Raw genomic sequence first — 18,246 nt, forward strand, 5'->3', positions numbered from 1 at the left:
GTCTATCCAGTCAAAAAAAAGTTTATCGTCTCGTCCGTCAGTTGCGTGCCAGCCATATAAGCGTCAAGTCGTGTATCATCAGTGTCACCAAGCCTGGTCCAGAACGCCATTTTTGAAAGTCAAAAGGAATTTTCACCGCGGGAAATTTAGATCAGAAGAAGGAGTCGTGCGACTGATCTTCGGTGAAGTCCAAGAAAATGTCGTCATTCAAAGTGGGAGCAGGTTTAGCGGGGAATAAATCCATGTCACTGGGGAAACTCGACCCATTGCTGAAATCCGAAAAGCTAGAGTCATTGTTCATGAAGATATCAATGTCGGCTCCGGCCTTGGAGCCCACAAGAGAAGGCACGGTGTGGGGTGATGAAAAGCCGGCGAGAGCCGAGTGCAATGCGTTTTCTGGCTCGTCAAAGCAGCCCGCGGCCTCGGAGATTAGAGGCAGGTCGGGAATTTCTTCTGGGATATTCTCAAGGCCGGATCTGGACGAAGACCCGGAAAGATAACCACCATCGCTGAATGGGCTGTGAGATCGAACACTCTGGGCAGGTGAGGGCTTATTGCCGGTGCTGTATCCTGGAGATGCTGGAGGAGTGAACGTGAAGACCTCGGATGGATGGCAGTAGTTGTTTGCCTCGAACAAGGTCATCTCATCTAGTGGGCTGGATCCTTGGATACTCATGCTTTCAAATACGTCGGAAGGAGGCGAGCCACACGAACTGTCTGAGCCTGATACGGATGGCGCTGCATTGCTGGAAGTGATCTTTGCGCGAGTTCGAGCAGCTTTGTCTTGACGTTCATCCATTTCTGGCCGGTTCTTCTTAGGGCGACCGCGCTTAGTTGTCTTTCGCACCACACCAGTGTAACCTCCAACACACATCCCGCGCTGTCTGTGGCGAGTCAAGGCATCGTGTCGGGCAAATACATTTCCACAGGGACATTCGTAAGGCTTGTCACCTGTGTGGATCTTGGCATGTCGCTTGAGGTCGTGGCCCCGAACGAAGCACTTGTGGCAGTGATCACATTTGTATTGTCGGTCACCAAGGTGGGTTTGGATGTGTGACTTGATGTTCTCCTTGCGGCCGAATCGTCTGTCGCAGCCAGGGTGTACGCAGACCCATTTGCCGTCCACGGGGTCGGGACCGGAAATATAGGATGCGATTTCGTCAATTGAGATTCCAGTTTCGGCAATGGAAGCCTGGACGCGGTTATCAAGGTTGAGATTGTCGATAGAAGCAACCCTGGGAGACAACTTGGATTTGGATGGCGAGTCTGGTGATGGGCTTTCCATATTCTGTGGGCTTGACCTGGATGGTGTTGCTGGCTCGATGGGCACTTTTGGTGTTTTGGACATATTTGCTGTGGGAAGTGGCATATAGGCGATTTCAGGCGATGACTGGAACGACGTAGAGGCTGACGATAACTGAACATAGTTTTGCTTGTCATTCGAACTGAAAGTCTTGCTTTCGGACGGCGGTTGAAACTCTGTACTTTCGAAATCACTCTCCTGGCTGGTAAGCATATCAAAAGAATCATAATCAACAGGGGCAGTGTTAGGGGGAGAGGGGACATCAATTTGAGGCTCGGCAAAATTGCTTCCAGGCACTCCTTGGAGTGACTTGGCTCTTTCCATGTACGCGGGTTGGGCCGTCTGGTAGACGATATTTTTTGTGGGCGACCTGCGTGCATTCTGAGTATAGGTTACAGTTCTCCGAAAGGGAGTAGTGTCTGGAGTAAGTGGCACATAGTCTGAACAAAAAGGTTAGTTGACATTCATAGGAAAACTGGCTATTTGGACTCACTTGGGTGCATCTGTTTTTTTGGTGTTGATGGAGTGTACGAGTGCTGGGAAAGGTCTGACTGAACGGACATGCGTCGTAGGTCGTATACTTGAGGCAATCCTGATTGGCCGATTGCGTAGGAGTTCCATGACTCTTCGTTCAATAGTTGGCTATCCAGACCATTGGCGAAGTTCATGCCAGCCTTCGTGTGTTGTTGTTGTTGTTGCTGTACATTGGGAACGGTGGGCTTTGACTGGCGATTTTTAAGGTTTTCGATTTCAATGTCAAAGCTACCATTGTCCATGCAAGCATAATTGACAATGTTTTCATTGCTAGACGGGTTAGTAAAAACGTTCAAGCCGCCAGGACCGAGTTGTTGGCAATCGGTATTTGACGACATATGGATGTGTGACTGGTCAAAGTACGGCTGGTTGAGCCGGCTCATGTGTTGTTGTTGCTGGGTTTCTCGGAGCACATTGGGGTGTCTTGTTGTGTAGCTATCTTTGGGGATGAGGTGTGCTCGCTGGTCAAGGCTCGATCCTCGCTTGTGCATTGAGTAGCGTTGCATTGCAGCAGCTGGGAGGTTGGGAGGATTGGCTGCCTCCAAGGCTACTGGGATAGAGATTTGACGGCGGTGCTGGCGCGAGCGCTTTTGGATGTTGCCTGATGGGCTAACAAGCATTGTGACTGAGGTGTGATTGGGGGCTTCGTGAGAAAGAATTTTTGGGTTTTCAAGCCTGGAACAAGTGGTTAATGGTCTGACTTGGTGTTCTTGGATGCCTGGAAGCGGACCTTGAGTATAGACCTGAAGGGGGGGGGGATGGACCGCCCAATCCACTTGCGCAAACACCAGAGATTTGAATGATGCCGGGGGATGATCCGATATGTCTCGTTTTTTTTTCTCTGGACGACTTGTTCGCCGACGACTTCAGGACTCGGGAGCTGTCCTTCTTCGTACGTCCTAAGGGAATCAATAATCTTGTCAGCTTTCGATCTTGTTTTAACAAAAACGACAACCGCTAGAAACTTAGTCTTGTCCTGGGGGAACTCCTCGAGGACGGTGAGTTTGCTTCTTTAAAACAGTGAGAAGATAGAGAGAGAGGTGGTTAGAGAGTGAGATTGGATGAGAGGCTATTCAGAGATCAATCAAAGTCTTGATACCTCAGATATATTGTGGAGGAAGTAGCCCGGCCGAGGGAAGCTACGTGCGTCAACAACGGGGCCGCGTTGCCGGGGCGACAAGGCTCGGGCGAACTGGTCGGCAAGGCCAGACAGGGCTGCCCAGTGGATCTGCTTAAAGTGATAAATAATGGCCATTGGGCGCATTGTCCTTGCGTCTCCGATCAATTAATTCTAATTAGTATTATTTCTTCTAATATTATTATTAACTATGCCCTTGTTTATGTCACCTTTTTTGGCAGGGCTGAGCCTGGGAAACTCGGTGGATTTGACCCGTGAAGACGCCCTTTATTCGGGCATTATTCAATACGTAAATTGTCATGATCATGATGCAGCCTGGCCCCATGCATCTTTTTTCTCCTTGTTTCGTTTGATCTTCTGTTTTTCTTCTGGCGTCAATCAATAGCTCGCCCGATCGGATCGATTAGTGTAATCTCCTATCGGTGGTTCTATGACAGTAGACTCTAGTCTAATTTATTGTCCAAATATAGTCAAATAAATAAAAGGCAGGCATAGTAGTAGTACTATTATACTGTACACGACCATAGTCTCTGTGTACACTGTATAGTGTATACAGCACAAGTCACGTGACTGGCGGGGAAGCGGTAGATCCGATCCGAAAGTTCCTCACGTGACCACACAATCAAATTTATCACAAGTCGCTGCTCCGCTTCTTCAAATTCCACTACGATTTGCTCTGCAAGGTTAAGGAAGACAACTTGTCGAGGTGAGTTTTTCTTTCCGTTTGCTTATAGCAAGACTATATAGTTCTGCTGTATCAGACTACCATAAGAGAATTTATTATTTTCTTTTCATGGCCACTATCTATAAAATTCCAAATGAAACTGACAAACCAGCCAGGCCTTCGTCAAGATGCAGATCTTCGTCAAAACCCTTACGGGTAAGACGATCACCCTTGAGGTGGAATCGTCCGATACCATTGACAATGTCAAGTCCAAGATCCAGGGTATGCAGCCACAAAAAAAAAGGGAAAGAAAAGAAATCTAACTGGGCAACAGACAAGGAAGGAATTCCCCCCGACCAACAACGCCTAATCTTCGCCGGCAAGCAGCTCGAGGACGGCCGCACCCTTTCGGACTACAACATCCAAAAGGAGTCGACCCTTCACTTGGTGCTTCGTCTGCGTGGTGGTGGTAAGAAGCGCAAGAAGAAGGTCTACACCACCCCAAAGAAGATCAAGCACAAGCGCAAGAAGACCAAGCTGGCTGTGCTCAAGTACTACAAGGTTGACGGCGATGGCAAGATTGAGCGTCTGCGTCGTGAATGCCCGTCCGCTGAGGTATGTTCTTACATTCTTTTTTAAAACCATTGAATGACTGCTAATTTTTCTAGTGCGGTGCCGGTGTCTTCATGGCTGCCATGCACAACCGCCAGTACTGCGGAAAGTGCCACCTTACCTACGTTTTCGACGAGTCCAAGTAAATGTTACCATGAGTGATATTGGGAATTGAGATATGAAGTAGAGTGGTGGATAGAAAAACCAAATCCAAAAAATCAAGTCTTCTTGACAATACTTTTATATTTTCGTAAAGTAATATAGTTGTAATATAGTATATAAAGACTATGGCATCAATCAAAAATAAAGACTTCATGCTCAAGTGCTCGTGACAATACTTTCATATTTCATAAACGTCATATAGTATATCTAAAGACTTATGGCATTCCCGCTCGCAAGTTATCAAACTTACTCTCCGGAAACTCGAGGTTGTTCGGCAACTGATCCAAAGCCTCAACACCTCCCACACCATCAACAAACGTGCCAATCAGACTACCATCTGCCTTTTCAGCTGCTTTCCCTCCCTTGTCACCACTACTCTCCCACCACATACCCCCACCGAGCCCATTATGACGAATAAAGTTCGCCTTGATCTCGCCCGCAGCCACATTGTCGTACGAGACCATGGTCCCACTACCAGAATCAAAACACCACGAAGCGCCAATTTGCGAGTCGATTTCTTCCTGTGCTCCCGGTAGCGGAAGCGCTTTATAGTCCCACACACCTTGCTCCCAGCTGCCTTCGCCGACACCGCTGTAGCCAGTTCCGGGACCCTGTGTGTTTTGGAAAGCGCGGCCGTAGAGGGGCATACCCAAAACCATTTTCGAGGGTGGGACGCCGCTGGTCTTGATGTAGTAGTCGAGCGCGGCGACGGTTGAGAAGGGAGTGGATGCGGGGGTGTTGTTGGAGGGGAAGATGTTGGCTTGGTGGCCGGCGGTTTGGTCCCATGATCCTTTTAAAACTAGTTAGTTTATAACAAATATATGTAGTTTGGAATGCTAACCGGCATAGTCGTAGCCCATGAGGTTATAAAAGTCAAGATACGGGGTCATCTCCGAGAGACGAAGCTTTTGGTAGTTGGATGCGCCTGGAAAGTCGTTAGCATCTCTAGATAAAATGTTCTTCTCTATTCTTACCAGCTGGACAGGCGATGGTTAAAAGAAACTTTCTGTCTGGCCCGGCAGCTGCATCGAGTGTCTATTCACGTGAGAAACATACTCAGAGCTTGGAATCTTAACATAAAAACATACCTCACGACACTTTTGCAGCAGAGCCACATAAGACTGAGCCTGGGAATCATCTACTCCACAGTCAACTATGTGTACATGTATACAATGTCTGGACACATATGTAAGAACTCACCCTGTGGATACTCCCAATCAATATCAATCCCATCCAGACCCAAATCCAGCACCAGCTTTGTCGCAGACTGTGCAAAGGCCTCTCGACCGGCCTCGGAGCTCGCCGGCTGCGCAAAGTTGGCCGAGTAGGTCCATCCACCAATTGACAAGAGCACTTTTAGTTTCCGGTTTTCCTTTTTCAGCAGGTAGAGCTGCTTGATGCAGCCGTAGACATTTGTGCCGCTGTCGTTCCAGGAATCGGAAGGGTAGTGTTTGTCTGTGTCGGACCAGGTGTCTGTGAGATAACTAGAACGGGGGCCGAGTTCAGCTGATGATCGATTGTAAAGGGGAAATAGTCAAAAAAAAAAAAAAAAAGGAGGACATACACTTCGCCACTTTCTGGACGTACATTGGCAAACGAGTAGAGGATATGAGTCAGTTTGTCGGCAGGGAGATCCTGGGGGTTGTGGTTGCGTCCATAAATGGCCTATATCAAAACATTTAGTCAGAGTACCAGTAACAGTAAGCATGGAGAAGGAAAATACCCAATTGACAAAATACGCCACAGACTTGAATCCAGACATGTCTTCGGAAACAATTGTCGCTTCAGGACGCGTGCGGTCGTTGAAGCTGTAGTGGTAGTAGGAAAAGAGAGCTGCAGCAATAGCGCTGAAGATGAGGAGAGAGAAAAAAGGCGGGCTGGTGTTTCGTCGTCTTGTCGCCACAGCTGTGTGCGTTATCAACAAATTGATTTAGGAGATAGATAGTAATCAGTTTCAAAGTCACATAAAAGTCAATAATAATATAAGAACTGATGTTGACGATGAGGGGTTAATGGTGAGAAACATGCATGGCCTGCGCCACCACATCTTGGGGTAGCTGCGAACCGATTGGCCGGCTATAAATAGAGGCCGGTGTGACTTGTGGCTGAGCATGTGGCTTGACACATCACACATTATTTACTACTATTTACTACTAGTAGTACTACGTACTACGTACTATTGCATTATTTATTATTATTTGTATTATTTATTGCATCGGCAAGTCCGAAAGCCGCAATAAATGCCAATATTGAGTCCCAACACGTTGCAGTTGTTGAGATGTTTCGCCACCTTGCTAAGCCACTTTTGTGCATTTGACATGTTCAAAGCTCCCTGATTCAAGAGACATTGTTGGTCCAACTTTAAATGCATAGTACTACATAGTTAGTACATACTACTACGTAGTCACTACGAAATAACATCGGTGCTAGCCTGGATCCTGCAGTAGTTGAAAACAAAGGGATCATCCTCATCGTGCAGCAGGCCACCCGGCTTTCCGATTGGCTTCAAACAAATTCAATAAAGCAAGGAAATAATAACTAGGGCAAGACCATGCACAGCTGAAAAAAGCATACCCCTCTACTCGGTATCAATAACTCCCCAACTAACTACTACGTAACTAACTACTAACTACCAACTAACTACCGCTCACTAGTGGTAGCTACATCCATCCGTCCAATTGATCAATGCAGTAAGGCCATTCCCAAAACCCAGACTGCTGGAAACATGCCTGCTGCGGGCGCTGGTTGGCCGGCGGTCTCCTGCAGAAACTGTGGGGGCCTGAATCCACAGGCACCAAACCGAGCCCTAACCTAACCTAACCTAATGTAAAATATATTTTTTTCAGCTGCTCAAGGGGAAACTAGTAAACTTCCATTGCTTGGTACACCAGCTACAAAAGTAAAATGAAACGGAACATTCCTCGGTAGTCACGGACCGCATTCTATTCGTCACCACCGCGCTTCCTAGTGCTTCTTTGGGTTTCTGGTCGGGTCGGCCAATTGCATGTTCTCGGATATCTATCTCCCTGCTATCTAGATTCCACAATCCACAGTCTGTGGAGACACTACACAATGGAGAGAACCCCGCAGACATTTTTTTTCTGATGATAATTGATTGATAATTGAATTATGCATGTTTTTTCCTTCACATCTATAGGACCATTATGTAAAAACAAGACATTAAGCAGCGCCCGCGCTACTGCTGAACCTGCGATCCCGCACAGGAGCCGAACAGAGAGAGAGATATCAGGAAACGCCCGAATCAAATAATAGTGAAAAAAAAAAACAAGACCCCATTGTGCCAATCACTCCTTCGTATGCAAAAACGTGTTTTTTTTCACCAATGCCACATCATCAACAACAACAACAACAAAAAGATCAAGTCTATAACAGAAAAGAATGGGGTATCGTGGAACATGCCCTGGTAACACTGCTCCAGCTCCAAAAAAAAAAGCTCAAGCTCAAGCTTAAGAGCTTCATTTTTTTTTTACCGTCAAGGCAATAATATGGAATCAAAAAACTCCACCCCGCCCGTGTCACGTCGCATTCGCTCGGCGGTAGTGCTGTTTTCGCGTGAGAAATCTCGGGCGGTTTCGGGCGATTGATGCCGGCAATCAATCGCTCGTCGTGGTAGAAAAACCAGCCAGGTAATGGTGTATAGATGTATAGTGTATAGGTGTAGGTGTATAAGTGTATATCGCGAACTCGGTCGAGAAAAAAAAAAAGGTCGGGTCAGCGGTGAGTGTTGATCCAGAGTGAGATGGCTGCCAGCGGAGGGTCCTCGTCTACCCAGAGCCCAGCCCTCACGTCGGCTTCTCGAAGATCAGAATAGGTTGACTGGTCGGTGATGCGGTTCAGGTCCTACCAGAGTCTTGTCTTTAGCAGGGGACATGTACAACCCGATGACTTTTTGGAACATACACTTTGTAGACTCTGGGTGATTTCTCGGAGACGGGCGGCTCGTTGGTCTGCCTGGGTGTTTCGTGAAAGCCCATTATGATGGATAACCCACCGTTTGGCGGCGGCGACACGGAGATAGATCTTGTGGGCTTGGAATCGACGGACGCTCGCATCAAGCATAACCCTGGGGAGGAACTTTAGCTGGAGTCTAGCAACAACAGCAGGCAACAAAAAAAAAAAAAGGGAAACTCACTGTCGAAGCTGGGTCTTTTGCATCTCAACACTACTCCCACTACCCTGCACCGGAGCGCTCACAAAGCCAGCAGCAAGCAGCTGCTGAGCAGCAGCGACACCCTGTGCGAGCACGCGATAACCATCCAGCTGGGTATCTCCAGACGACACGCCGGTGGTCTGCTGCGAGATGTGAAGCTGCAGGGTGCGGTAGTCATTCATTAGTTCGGCAACTCTCATAGCTCGTGCATCGTTTACTATACAGCATGACGACGACCAAGGAAGTCTCAAGTCAGACAACTGTGTGTGAAGGTGGTTTTGTTTGTCGGTGATGATGATTGAGACCAAAAAGTAAAGAAATAAACTCACAGCCGTCAGCCATAATAGCATCTCTTGACGTTAGCCTCGTATGCAAAACCCCGATCATCCACGCAGCACGGACGACAATAATAAGAATGAGCGAGGGGGTTGAACGACGAAACAGCAAAAAAAAAGGAATGAATGAATGAATAAGCGAATTGAAGAGAATTGAATGAACGAAGCATTCTAGGCGTGTCTCTCCATGGCGAGCATACCGGACGCCGAGTTCCTTTTATGCAAGCGAGCAATTGATGAAGAAGCATTTCCCATCGATGCTGCAATCGACAGAAAAGAAAGGGACAGAAAAAAAAAAAAAAGAAGAGAAGAGGCTGTCCTCGGGTCGGCCAATAGCAACGGGCCTTGGGCTACGAGCAGATCGACCGAGCGAAGACTGATCGATGATCTAAATCCAATCCCCGCCCTCTTTTTTTTTCCCTCCCCCATACTACTAGTACTATTTTTTTTCTTTCTTTTTTCCTTTCCTTCGAACGAACAACGCAAGCTGGGAAGCGGGCCTGCAAAGGGAGCCCAGGGCCGGCGAGTCAGCCAGCCATATCGGAAGTATACAGCTTAGCAGCACGACGGTTGGGGCCGTGGTGGATACGCTCTGTGCAAAAGTCCCCACTGGCAAAATGCTGCTTAAACGCCCATGGCCAAATAGCAGGCGACAACGAGCTACTCCGTCAGTAAGACTCGTTTTTCTCTCCCGCAGGACGGCAACAAGCTGAACTTACCCCCCTCCCAAGCCGCAATCGCCGCTCCACCGTCGCCTATTTCTGTGGCTGACGCGCGATGTGGCAAATGCACGCTATCTACCCATGGACAATCATGCCAACTTGGTTTATTTATTGCGAGCGAATTTAAGAGCGCTTAGTCACGCCGATACGAAAACACCATGGTTTGTCCTCCAGTGCTGTCAAGGCGCACCTGAACGCTCGATCCGGCAGTCCAATCGGGTCTAGCAAATATGCAAATTGCAAGATGCGAGATTCTCCGGAAACGCAGATGAAACATATTGAAATCTTGCCAATTGACTGATACAGTTGATTCGTTACTATTCAACATGACATGCTGCTTCTGCACCCGGTCTATGCCGCCTAAAGGGGGAAGAGAAAGAGAAAAGAAAAAAAAACTTAATCCTTCTCGCTGATCGCCTGCAGCCGGTCATCGATCTCATCCTCGGTCAAGGCACGGAATCGGCCATCTGTTCCCTCCTGGCCATCTGCGCGCGGCCCGCCAACCACTCCGACCTCGATCTCGTTCTTCTTGAAGTCGACGCTGAGCACGTTGCTCAGGGCCGTGATGCCCAGCTCAACCACTTCCTCCCAGTTGCCCTCGGCGTAGTCCTTGTTCTTGAGCTTCTTTTCCAGGTAGTTGATGGCTTCCTGCTGCTTGGGCCCGGACGCAGTAGCCTTGTAGCCCGCGTAATACCCGGCCGGGTCGCACTTCATCAATTGCGGTCCGCGCTCTTCATCCACCGAAATCACGATAATGTCAACTCCCAGAGGACGCATGTATGCCTATATCCCGAAACCCGTCAGCCAACAACAATCGATATTCTTCAAAAGGAAACCACCATACCCGTTGCGTATAGACTTGGTTGATATTGGAGAGCCGCTTCGCCAGCACATCGCAGGGCATCTCATATCCATATTTGTACCTGAACTCGGCCGCCTCTCCACGGGCACGGTCCACGCAAGCCCGAGCATCCGCAATAGACCCGGTCATGACGCTGCCGACCGACGGCGAGATTTTGAACACGTGCGAGACCGACGACGGGTCGATGAGCTTGTCCTAGATTGTAGATAAAAAGGGTTAGCCGGTGACGTTGTTGGTGGAGCCTCTCTGCACAGGAGTATCACGTACGGGAACCTTCTTTTGTGATAGAACAACAGCACAGTCTTTACCGCGGACGGCAACTGACGTTATGTTTGCTGCTGTAATGGCCTTGAACGCATATTCTGTACATCAATTGTTAGCTCGGTTTGTTCCTTCTGCGGCGGAGCGTCATCCCGGAGTCACTCCCAGAGCTCGAGCTCGCCGAATAGAAACAAGAACAGGGGATATCACTCACCGACTTGGTACAGACGTCCCTGGTCAGAGAAAATCGTAATATGTCTATCGTAGCCTGCGCTTCCTGTTCCGATAAAAAGGTCAGATCTGCCGATGATCGAGATGCACCTGGATACGAACCCGACATGATGACCACCTAGAATGACCGGGTCTTCCTAGAGTATTTTCGAGATAGTGTGGGTTGCAAATAAATTCTACACAATTTTCGAGATAAAGATTCCAAGAACGACAAGGTAGGAGCAGAAGAGAGAGAATGAGGTCACGTCGAGCGTGGTTACGCGTTCCAGAAGCTGCCTGAGCTGGAGACGCTAGCTCCAGCTCGTTCTGCCGGAGACCCGCTCACCGCCTTTCTGTGTCTATTTACTTGCACTTAAAAACTTCTTTTTCTAAAAATCATAGCATTCTGTTTAGTGTTGTACTAATAGCTAATACAGGATCCTTTCTGGATTGAAGCAATCTAGACTTCTGGCTCATCGGCATCAGGCCCAACCGATTTCTTTTTTTCCCGTGGGTCTTTTGGAGATCTAAAATCCTCTGGAATCTTCGCTCTTCTAAGGTCTCGCGTAATGGATCTGATAGTCATAGAAAGGCTTGATTTGGCGGGTCGAAGACGGGGCAGGAGAGTCTTGCCTCCCACTGGTGTGCTACTCATGTATCGCACAAACAAAGCAGTTGGAGCTGTCTCGGCATCACGGAATTCAAACGCGCGACTCTTGTGGATTATGAGTTTGTCGCCATTGTGATAGGCCTGGATGATCCTTGCATAATAGCCCATGAAAGAAAATACCATCACCTAAAGGAAGTGGTAGGTTAATTAGTAAACAAGTCCTCCAATAGCAAAGCTCGATGACATACCGGGAAAATAATATTCTCTTCGAACTCGGGACACGACATGCGGCTCTGGATAGCAGCCAGGATCGCAAGAACCTCTGCCCTGAAAAGCCTTTCGTCGTGAGCCACCTCATGCTTTAGACAAATCATAATATGTGGCTTGTCTTTGATAAAGTCTCTTCTTTCAAAATAGCCACCGAACCAGAGTTCGGGGCCGATGGACTCCATGTCGAATAAAGTGGCAGAATAGGATATATCCATTCTATACTTCTTGAAACCTCTTTAATAGAAAATTGAAAAGTCAGCGTTTTTCTAATTCTTGGAAAAGGGGGGGGTTAAAATAGCCCTACTCTTGAAATCGCCATCCTTGATAAAGACCAAGAGACTGCTTGGACCCATCGACTTCTGGAATGCCATCTCTGATGGCAGTAGTCGCTTGCCATGCAAGTTCAAGGCAAATACCGTCCGCTGCCTCCACTAGAGACTCGTTTTCCCGAGGTTCGAAAACATCTTCGTATCCTTCTAAGCGGTCAAGGTCGTCACCTACAATAGGGAAACTGTCGAGTGCTTCTTCAGACAGCGGTTCAAAAAATACTTGATCCTCTGACTTGTAACTCTCTCCTTTCTGGCCAATCGTGTCAAGGGAGCTGACTTTAAGCGGAAGCGTGGTGATGTCTTGACTCTCCAGGAAAGGTGAGGTTATCTTCCAAACATCTCGATATAACTTTTTGATGTTTTTCGACGCGTGCTCTCTAGCCTGCTGCGTTTTTTCATTCCACTCTTCTTATCTAGACCAACCTAACACCCAATACTTGAGAAAATTCATGATGAGTTTAGGCAGAAAACGGAAGACAAAGAGAATCAACTCGCTAATCAAGGCGGTCACTGGCGGTCGTCAAGCGCACACAAGAACCACGGAACCTCCTTTCCTTTCTTTTATTTTCCATTCCGCTTCCCTCTACCACACTTTAACAACCTTTTCTGCCTGGAGCACCAAAAAAGGGTCCTATTCGATAGAGTAACCCTGCGAAAAGGGGTCAATGATATCCAAGATTTTCAGTCCGGATCAGAAAAATTGTCGCTGCATCATCAGAGGCCCGGCGGTATTTGGCACTTTATTTTGGATCTGGGAAAACTCGACTGTCTCAACAAAAGAAGCCTATATTGGGCTAGATCCTTTATACAAGTTTTCAAGCTACAACGAAGTGCGTATTTCAGACGCTCTCTCCAGTTTCTCGGTCTCGCGATGTGCAAACTAGAGCATCATAGTCGCGCACGTACCTCGGTTTTGGCAACTCTGCTTTTGAAGGTCGAAGAGAAAATGAAACGCAGATATCTACTTGACTCCTCTAAAAGTAAGCTTTTCGAGATTTATATGCCGAGTAAAGACTAATAGACTCACGTCAGGAGGACGGAAAAGAAGCGCCAGACAAAAAACGTCGTTAATACGGCTCTGATACTTTTTTTAGAGGCGGTGAATGGTTTCATTCCCAATTCGAAATTCCAATGCACTCTCTTGCGAGCCTACTTTCCAAAGCATCTAGAATATGAAAAGAGGTTTCGGGGGTACTCCTACAAAGTACTTGAATCAGAAAGCGATCACCGACACTTCCCAAAAAGACGGGGCTGGGACGATGATAAAAGTGTGCCAAGAGAATATCAGGAAGGGATGGCTGAAGGCTGCAATGCCATGTAAACAGACGAGAATGCCTTTGCAGACACTATAGACGAAGCTATAGTGAACGTCTGCCACGTGCTTCTTCTGAATCTACTGGGCCATTTGGCAAACGCCACCCAATCCAAGGTGTCTCTCACGTACACAATGCATGCACCAAGCCCCTAGAACAGCTTGACGGGTACATATTGAAAGCGAGGGATCGAGACAAAGCTACATGGCTACCTTTGAAGAGGGGAGCCTTGCCACAAAAATGGACGGTGTTTTGTTCACAACATCAACCAGGTCGAGGGAGCAATTGAAGTGGAACCTGACGTCGTTCAGATATCTATAATTCAGCCGCGTTACCAGGCCTGCTAAGATATCAGATATCCGCTCTCTGTTCTTTGAGAGCCCGGAGGCGATGGGGAAGAACATGAGGGTGACGATAGGCTGAACAATTTAGTTGATGACAGTGAAGATGTCGACACCTCCGGTGCCTATGACGCCGAACCAGTGAAATCCCCTACGTACTTGTCTGGCGAGACGTCCTTGGATTAGGAAGAAAGCTGTTGGATCTGTTGAGGTATTCCGTCGTCAAGCAGCAGAATTAGTCGGGTGGTTAAAGACTCCCAGCACAAGATCCATGGTCCCGATCAAAACGCACCATTATCCACCGATCAGCCACTCATTCGGGGCTCTTTTTCCAGACATCACTATCGAAGATACCGTGTTTGAGATTTGTGATACTCAGTTTGCGGGGTTTTCCTCTAAACCCACAAGAGCTGATATCGCCCTCCAACACATAACGAACCAGATAGAGAGGGCTTTGATCGGTTTTTTTTTGGGCGAAATACGTTATTGAACCTCCAGATGGGGACAACTTTGTCAGATAACGGCATTGATTTCCTTTGTGAGGATGCTTTCGCTAAATGTAATACGAAGCTCGTGATGAATCTTGGCCAAGATACAGAACATCTGCACGTCGACAGCAAATGGCTGTGAGGATGACGCGCCGGACGAACGGATTATCTGCACATACTCGTCGTCATCCACTGATGGAACCCCCCTGCCTGATCTCAATGGCCAGTGGGTTGAAATCATCATGATTCGTTTCTTTAACTGGTACTAAATGCACTATACAAGCCTACGTCAGGTACCTCCAAAAGACTTGAAGCTACATCATCGAATACTGTGACCAAAAAAAGACTGGGAGAAGTGCATGAGTTTTTTGTATGTCACCAAAGAAAACTTGACTCGGATAGCGTGGTCTGCACACACCGCAAGTACATGAGACACAACACAAAATTGGAACCATGGCAGGTTCTCGGTGTAGCTCGGCTACTAAGGGATACGGAGCGTTAGCTGACCTCTACACCTCGACCTTAGTTCAATATGGACTCCGCTACCAAAGACAATGATGTCAGCTGCTTTCGAGGAAAGTTTCATATTCTAGTAGATGAAAACGATTGGGAGGGACTCATACCGACTGGAAAGCTGAGAAAACTCAGCCAAAGCCCAATCTCGGACGAGCTGCAATGAAGTGGTTAGATGGATTCTGGTCGAACATATGTATGAAATATTATCAGGAGGTATCGATCGGTGAATTTTGAACTGGCCGGAGCGATGTCGGCACGCAGTCAAGATTACGGGAATTTTACTTGCGATATAGACGAAATAACTTAACCTTATATGACTAGAGAAGTCCAAATAATATTCCAGGAAGAAATAAAATTTAAAAAGAAGCTGACAATGTCAATTTATAGATAAACACTGCCAGCGAAGGAGGACAGCGTCAAATGTAAGTGGTCGACCAGCTTCATTCGGAAAAGTCCGGCCGCCCCTGAATCGGGATTAGCGTAGTGCCTTCTTGACTGCGGTAACTGATGGTCAACCACACAAATCGCTGCCTTCGCAGCGCCATGTATACTAACTATCAGAAAGGTGCTATAGCATTGGAACTATGCAGATCGCGCCTCGGTTCGTCAATAGCTTTGATCTCAACGATATTAAGACTTCTTCCAAACAACCATCGGTGCGATCACATGTAGCTCGATATCAGTGGAAGACACACAAACGGGCGGCCCAAAAGAAGGGGGCTCGAGAACAATTTCTGCCATATCGAGTCGAACTTTCTATGGGCTTTCAAAGTGGTGGAGCCGGAAATGCTTCTCTAGAAACGGAAATCCGAATACCGCGACTACTTGGCGGCTGTCGAGTTGATCCCTTTCGTTCATATCCTGTGTGGAAGCCGTATCTCCCACTTGTTATTGATCACTGTATGTATAGCACGGACATCAGATACCTTCAACCTACTAACTAGTCCAGATCTAGTGAGTATGGCAGTGGACATTCCAGAGATCGACGGGCCTTTCAACCGCGGTCTGCTCCGCACACGATGGTTCTCATTAGCTATATCTAGCAATGCACTGTTTTTAGTGATATTATTGCTTTCTACCTCTCACTACGCGGCTTCTCACAAACACGACAAGTTGAAAGTCGATCTCTTCCAGCTACGCTATGAGGCTGTGTGGTCCATTAACCAGGCACTCGAGACTAGTCATCAGACAGTGGATGACACCTTGATTGGCGCCGTCGCCAAAATGGCTAGCTACGAGGCTATGTTCGGCACGCTTGACACATACGATATGCATATGCAAGGGTTATCTCGGATGATCGAGCTACGTGGAGGACTATGCTCTTTGGGCCTAAATGGCCTTTTACAGCGGATTGTCATATGGATTGATTATAATTCGGCATTTCTACACGGCCGCTCGGAGCGTTATTTTCCTAATGCCACATTGGATAACGCCACTCCGAATCCGGGAAATTTCCTTGGCGCTTCTTGATAGATCGACGATGAGGATTACATGATTATTATTCATTATTGTCGCGGCCTGTAACTTACCAAAAAACGCTACGGGGCATTTATTTACTGTGGTCCAATTACCGAGACCCTAAAGGCAGCTATTCCCGTTGAGGAAAACGCATACTAACTTTAAATTGTGACCAATCAGCACATTTGTCTCCACTTTACATCGCGTAGCAGGATGCAAGATAGGTATATAAAGGTCATTGATGCTCGAGCGAAAGGCTTGTTCAAATTCCTGCCCTACTTCATTAATCAATTTTTTTTTATTTACTCAAAATGGCTCTTTCTGGAAAGGTGGCTCTCATCACTGGAGGTGCAAAGAACTTAGGCGCCGACATTGCTCGAGAACTGGCTGGTCTGGGCGCCAACCTTGCCCTTCACTACAATTCAGACAGCACCAAGCCGGATGCTGTGAATCTTGAGAACGAACTAAAACAGAAATTCCCGTCAATCAATGTTATCTTCTACCAAGGTGATCTGACCACAGCCAGTGCTGTCGGCAAGCTTTTCCAGGACGTCGTGGGTGATTTCCGGAAGGTCGATATTGTCGTCAATACCATTGGAAAGGTGCTCAAAAAACCTATAACGGAAATCAGCGAGGCGGAATACGACTCAATGTTTGCGTAAGTTGTTCCAAGAATACTCAAGTGGTCGTTAACATTAAACCTGTGGCTTCTAGGATTAATTCCAAAGCTGCCTTTTTCATTCTCAAGGAGGCAGCGGCTCACGTTACCGATGGAGGTAAAATAATTACCATCGTGACAGCCCTTTTAGCAGCCTTCACTGGCTTCTACACGTCTTATGCTGGCAGCAAGGCTCCAGTCGAGCACTTTACAAAGTATGTTTGACCCTAACCTCTATCCAAAACTTGTTTTAACTTCAAAGTAGGGGCGTGAGCAAAGAACTCCAACAGCGTAGCATCAGTGTTAACGCTGTTGCACCTGGGCCAATGGATACACGTAAGCTGTCGATCTTTATATTGAACCCAGATTGACACCGTGACTAACTAATGACAATGCTTAGCATTTTTCTATCCTCAGGAATCTCCCGAGGCTGTTGCTTTTCATAAGTCTAATGGAATGGGAAATAGGCTTACCAAGACTACTGATATTGCACCGTTAGTCCGCTTCCTATGCACGGAAGGGGCGTGGATTACTGGGCAAACTATCTTTGCCAATGGCGGATATACATCTCGTTAAATTCTGTGTAGCACCTTGAGTGTGTTAAATTTTATGTTTCCTTTTTCACTTAAAAAGATAAAACAAAACTGTCTGAGCCCTTTAATAACTCGTACACAATATATCGCTCTTGGTATGACTATTCCGACTGACACTGGTGTTCCAGGCACCCTTAAAAGGGCCTGTGTCTCCTGGGTCAACTCCTGAAAACATACTCTCCCTTCGTAGGAGTATAATAATTCTAAAAACATTACGGGGGAATTCACGGAACTCGATATCGCATTCCAAAAACATAACTTATCTTCTCAGACATAGTATTTTAACACATTCTCCATTCGCAGAATCATACTGTAGTGTTGCTTGAGGTTAGAACCAAGTGTTCGTGAAGAGCACAATACTTTTAGGCCAACCTAAGTCACACCCTCAAGCACCATTTAGAAAGGCTTCTCCTGACACAAGATTGGAGTCGGAAAGCTGATTCTTCAACGAATACTTCTGTGAAGGGCAATTATAAGTTACACCAGGTCTTTCATTCCTTCCATCCAAAAAAAAAGATAGAAAGAAAGAAAGAAAAAAGAGAGAAAAAAAGAGAGAAAAAAAGAGAGAAAAAAAGAGAGAAAAAAAGAGAGAAAAAAAGAGAGAAAAAAAGAGAGAAAAAAAGAGAGAAAAAAAGAGAGAAAAAAAGAGAGAAAAAAAGAGCCAAAAAAATCGAAAAAGCCTCAGCTGTAAGAGAT

General features: G+C 46.9%; 7 protein-coding genes across 7 annotated transcripts; 2 read left to right on the forward strand and 5 right to left on the reverse strand.

Annotated features, from left to right (window-relative positions):
• Positions 1 to 151: 151 nt before the first annotated feature.
• On the reverse strand, positions 152 to 2,457 carry TRUGW13939_03877 (uncharacterized protein; the record flags this gene model as incomplete). Its single annotated transcript, XM_035487055.1, has 2 exons — positions 152 to 1,743; positions 1,797 to 2,457. 2 exons carry the CDS (start codon positions 2,455 to 2,457, stop codon positions 152 to 154), a joined length of 2,253 nt encoding a protein of 750 aa, XP_035342948.1.
• A 1,370-nt stretch (positions 2,458 to 3,827) lies between these two features.
• On the forward strand, positions 3,828 to 4,397 carry TRUGW13939_03878 (uncharacterized protein; the record flags this gene model as incomplete). Its single annotated transcript, XM_035487056.1, has 3 exons — positions 3,828 to 3,921; positions 3,974 to 4,254; positions 4,308 to 4,397. The coding sequence occupies 3 exons, from the start codon at positions 3,828 to 3,830 to the stop codon at positions 4,395 to 4,397; spliced, it is 465 nt and encodes a 154-aa protein (XP_035342949.1).
• A 231-nt stretch (positions 4,398 to 4,628) lies between these two features.
• Positions 4,629 to 6,175, reverse strand: TRUGW13939_03879 (uncharacterized protein; the record flags this gene model as incomplete). Its single annotated transcript, XM_035487057.1, has 7 exons — positions 4,629 to 5,203; positions 5,255 to 5,338; positions 5,388 to 5,448; positions 5,502 to 5,551; positions 5,614 to 5,897; positions 5,978 to 6,078; positions 6,137 to 6,175. 7 exons carry the CDS (start codon positions 6,173 to 6,175, stop codon positions 4,629 to 4,631), a joined length of 1,194 nt encoding a protein of 397 aa, XP_035342950.1.
• Positions 6,176 to 8,145: 1,970 nt separating this feature from the next.
• TRUGW13939_03880 (uncharacterized protein) lies at positions 8,146 to 8,766 on the reverse strand (the record flags this gene model as incomplete). Its single annotated transcript, XM_035487058.1, has 3 exons — positions 8,146 to 8,274; positions 8,335 to 8,497; positions 8,567 to 8,766. 3 exons carry the CDS (start codon positions 8,764 to 8,766, stop codon positions 8,146 to 8,148), a joined length of 492 nt encoding a protein of 163 aa, XP_035342951.1.
• A 1,271-nt stretch (positions 8,767 to 10,037) lies between these two features.
• On the reverse strand, positions 10,038 to 11,104 carry TRUGW13939_03881 (uncharacterized protein; the record flags this gene model as incomplete). The annotated part of the gene is made up of 5 exons (XM_035487059.1): positions 10,038 to 10,424; positions 10,486 to 10,698; positions 10,771 to 10,865; positions 10,979 to 11,041; positions 11,098 to 11,104. 5 exons carry the CDS (start codon positions 11,102 to 11,104, stop codon positions 10,038 to 10,040), a joined length of 765 nt encoding a protein of 254 aa, XP_035342952.1.
• Positions 11,105 to 11,434: 330 nt separating this feature from the next.
• On the reverse strand, positions 11,435 to 12,036 carry TRUGW13939_03882 (uncharacterized protein; the record flags this gene model as incomplete). Its single annotated transcript, XM_035487060.1, has 2 exons — positions 11,435 to 11,770; positions 11,833 to 12,036. 2 exons carry the CDS (start codon positions 12,034 to 12,036, stop codon positions 11,435 to 11,437), a joined length of 540 nt encoding a protein of 179 aa, XP_035342953.1.
• A 3,371-nt stretch (positions 12,037 to 15,407) lies between these two features.
• TRUGW13939_03883 (uncharacterized protein) lies at positions 15,408 to 17,533 on the forward strand (the record flags this gene model as incomplete). Its single annotated transcript, XM_035487061.1, has 6 exons — positions 15,408 to 15,741; positions 15,797 to 16,194; positions 16,629 to 16,957; positions 17,014 to 17,172; positions 17,223 to 17,293; positions 17,358 to 17,533. Coding segments are annotated over 6 exons (1,467 nt in total), but the record flags the coding sequence as incomplete, so codon positions are not given.
• Positions 17,534 to 18,246: the final 713 nt, after the last annotated feature.

The sequence above is a fragment of the Talaromyces rugulosus genome, chromosome II, assembly GCF_013368755.1.
Source record: "Talaromyces rugulosus chromosome II, complete sequence".
NCBI lineage: Eukaryota > Fungi > Ascomycota > Eurotiomycetes > Eurotiales > Trichocomaceae > Talaromyces > Talaromyces rugulosus.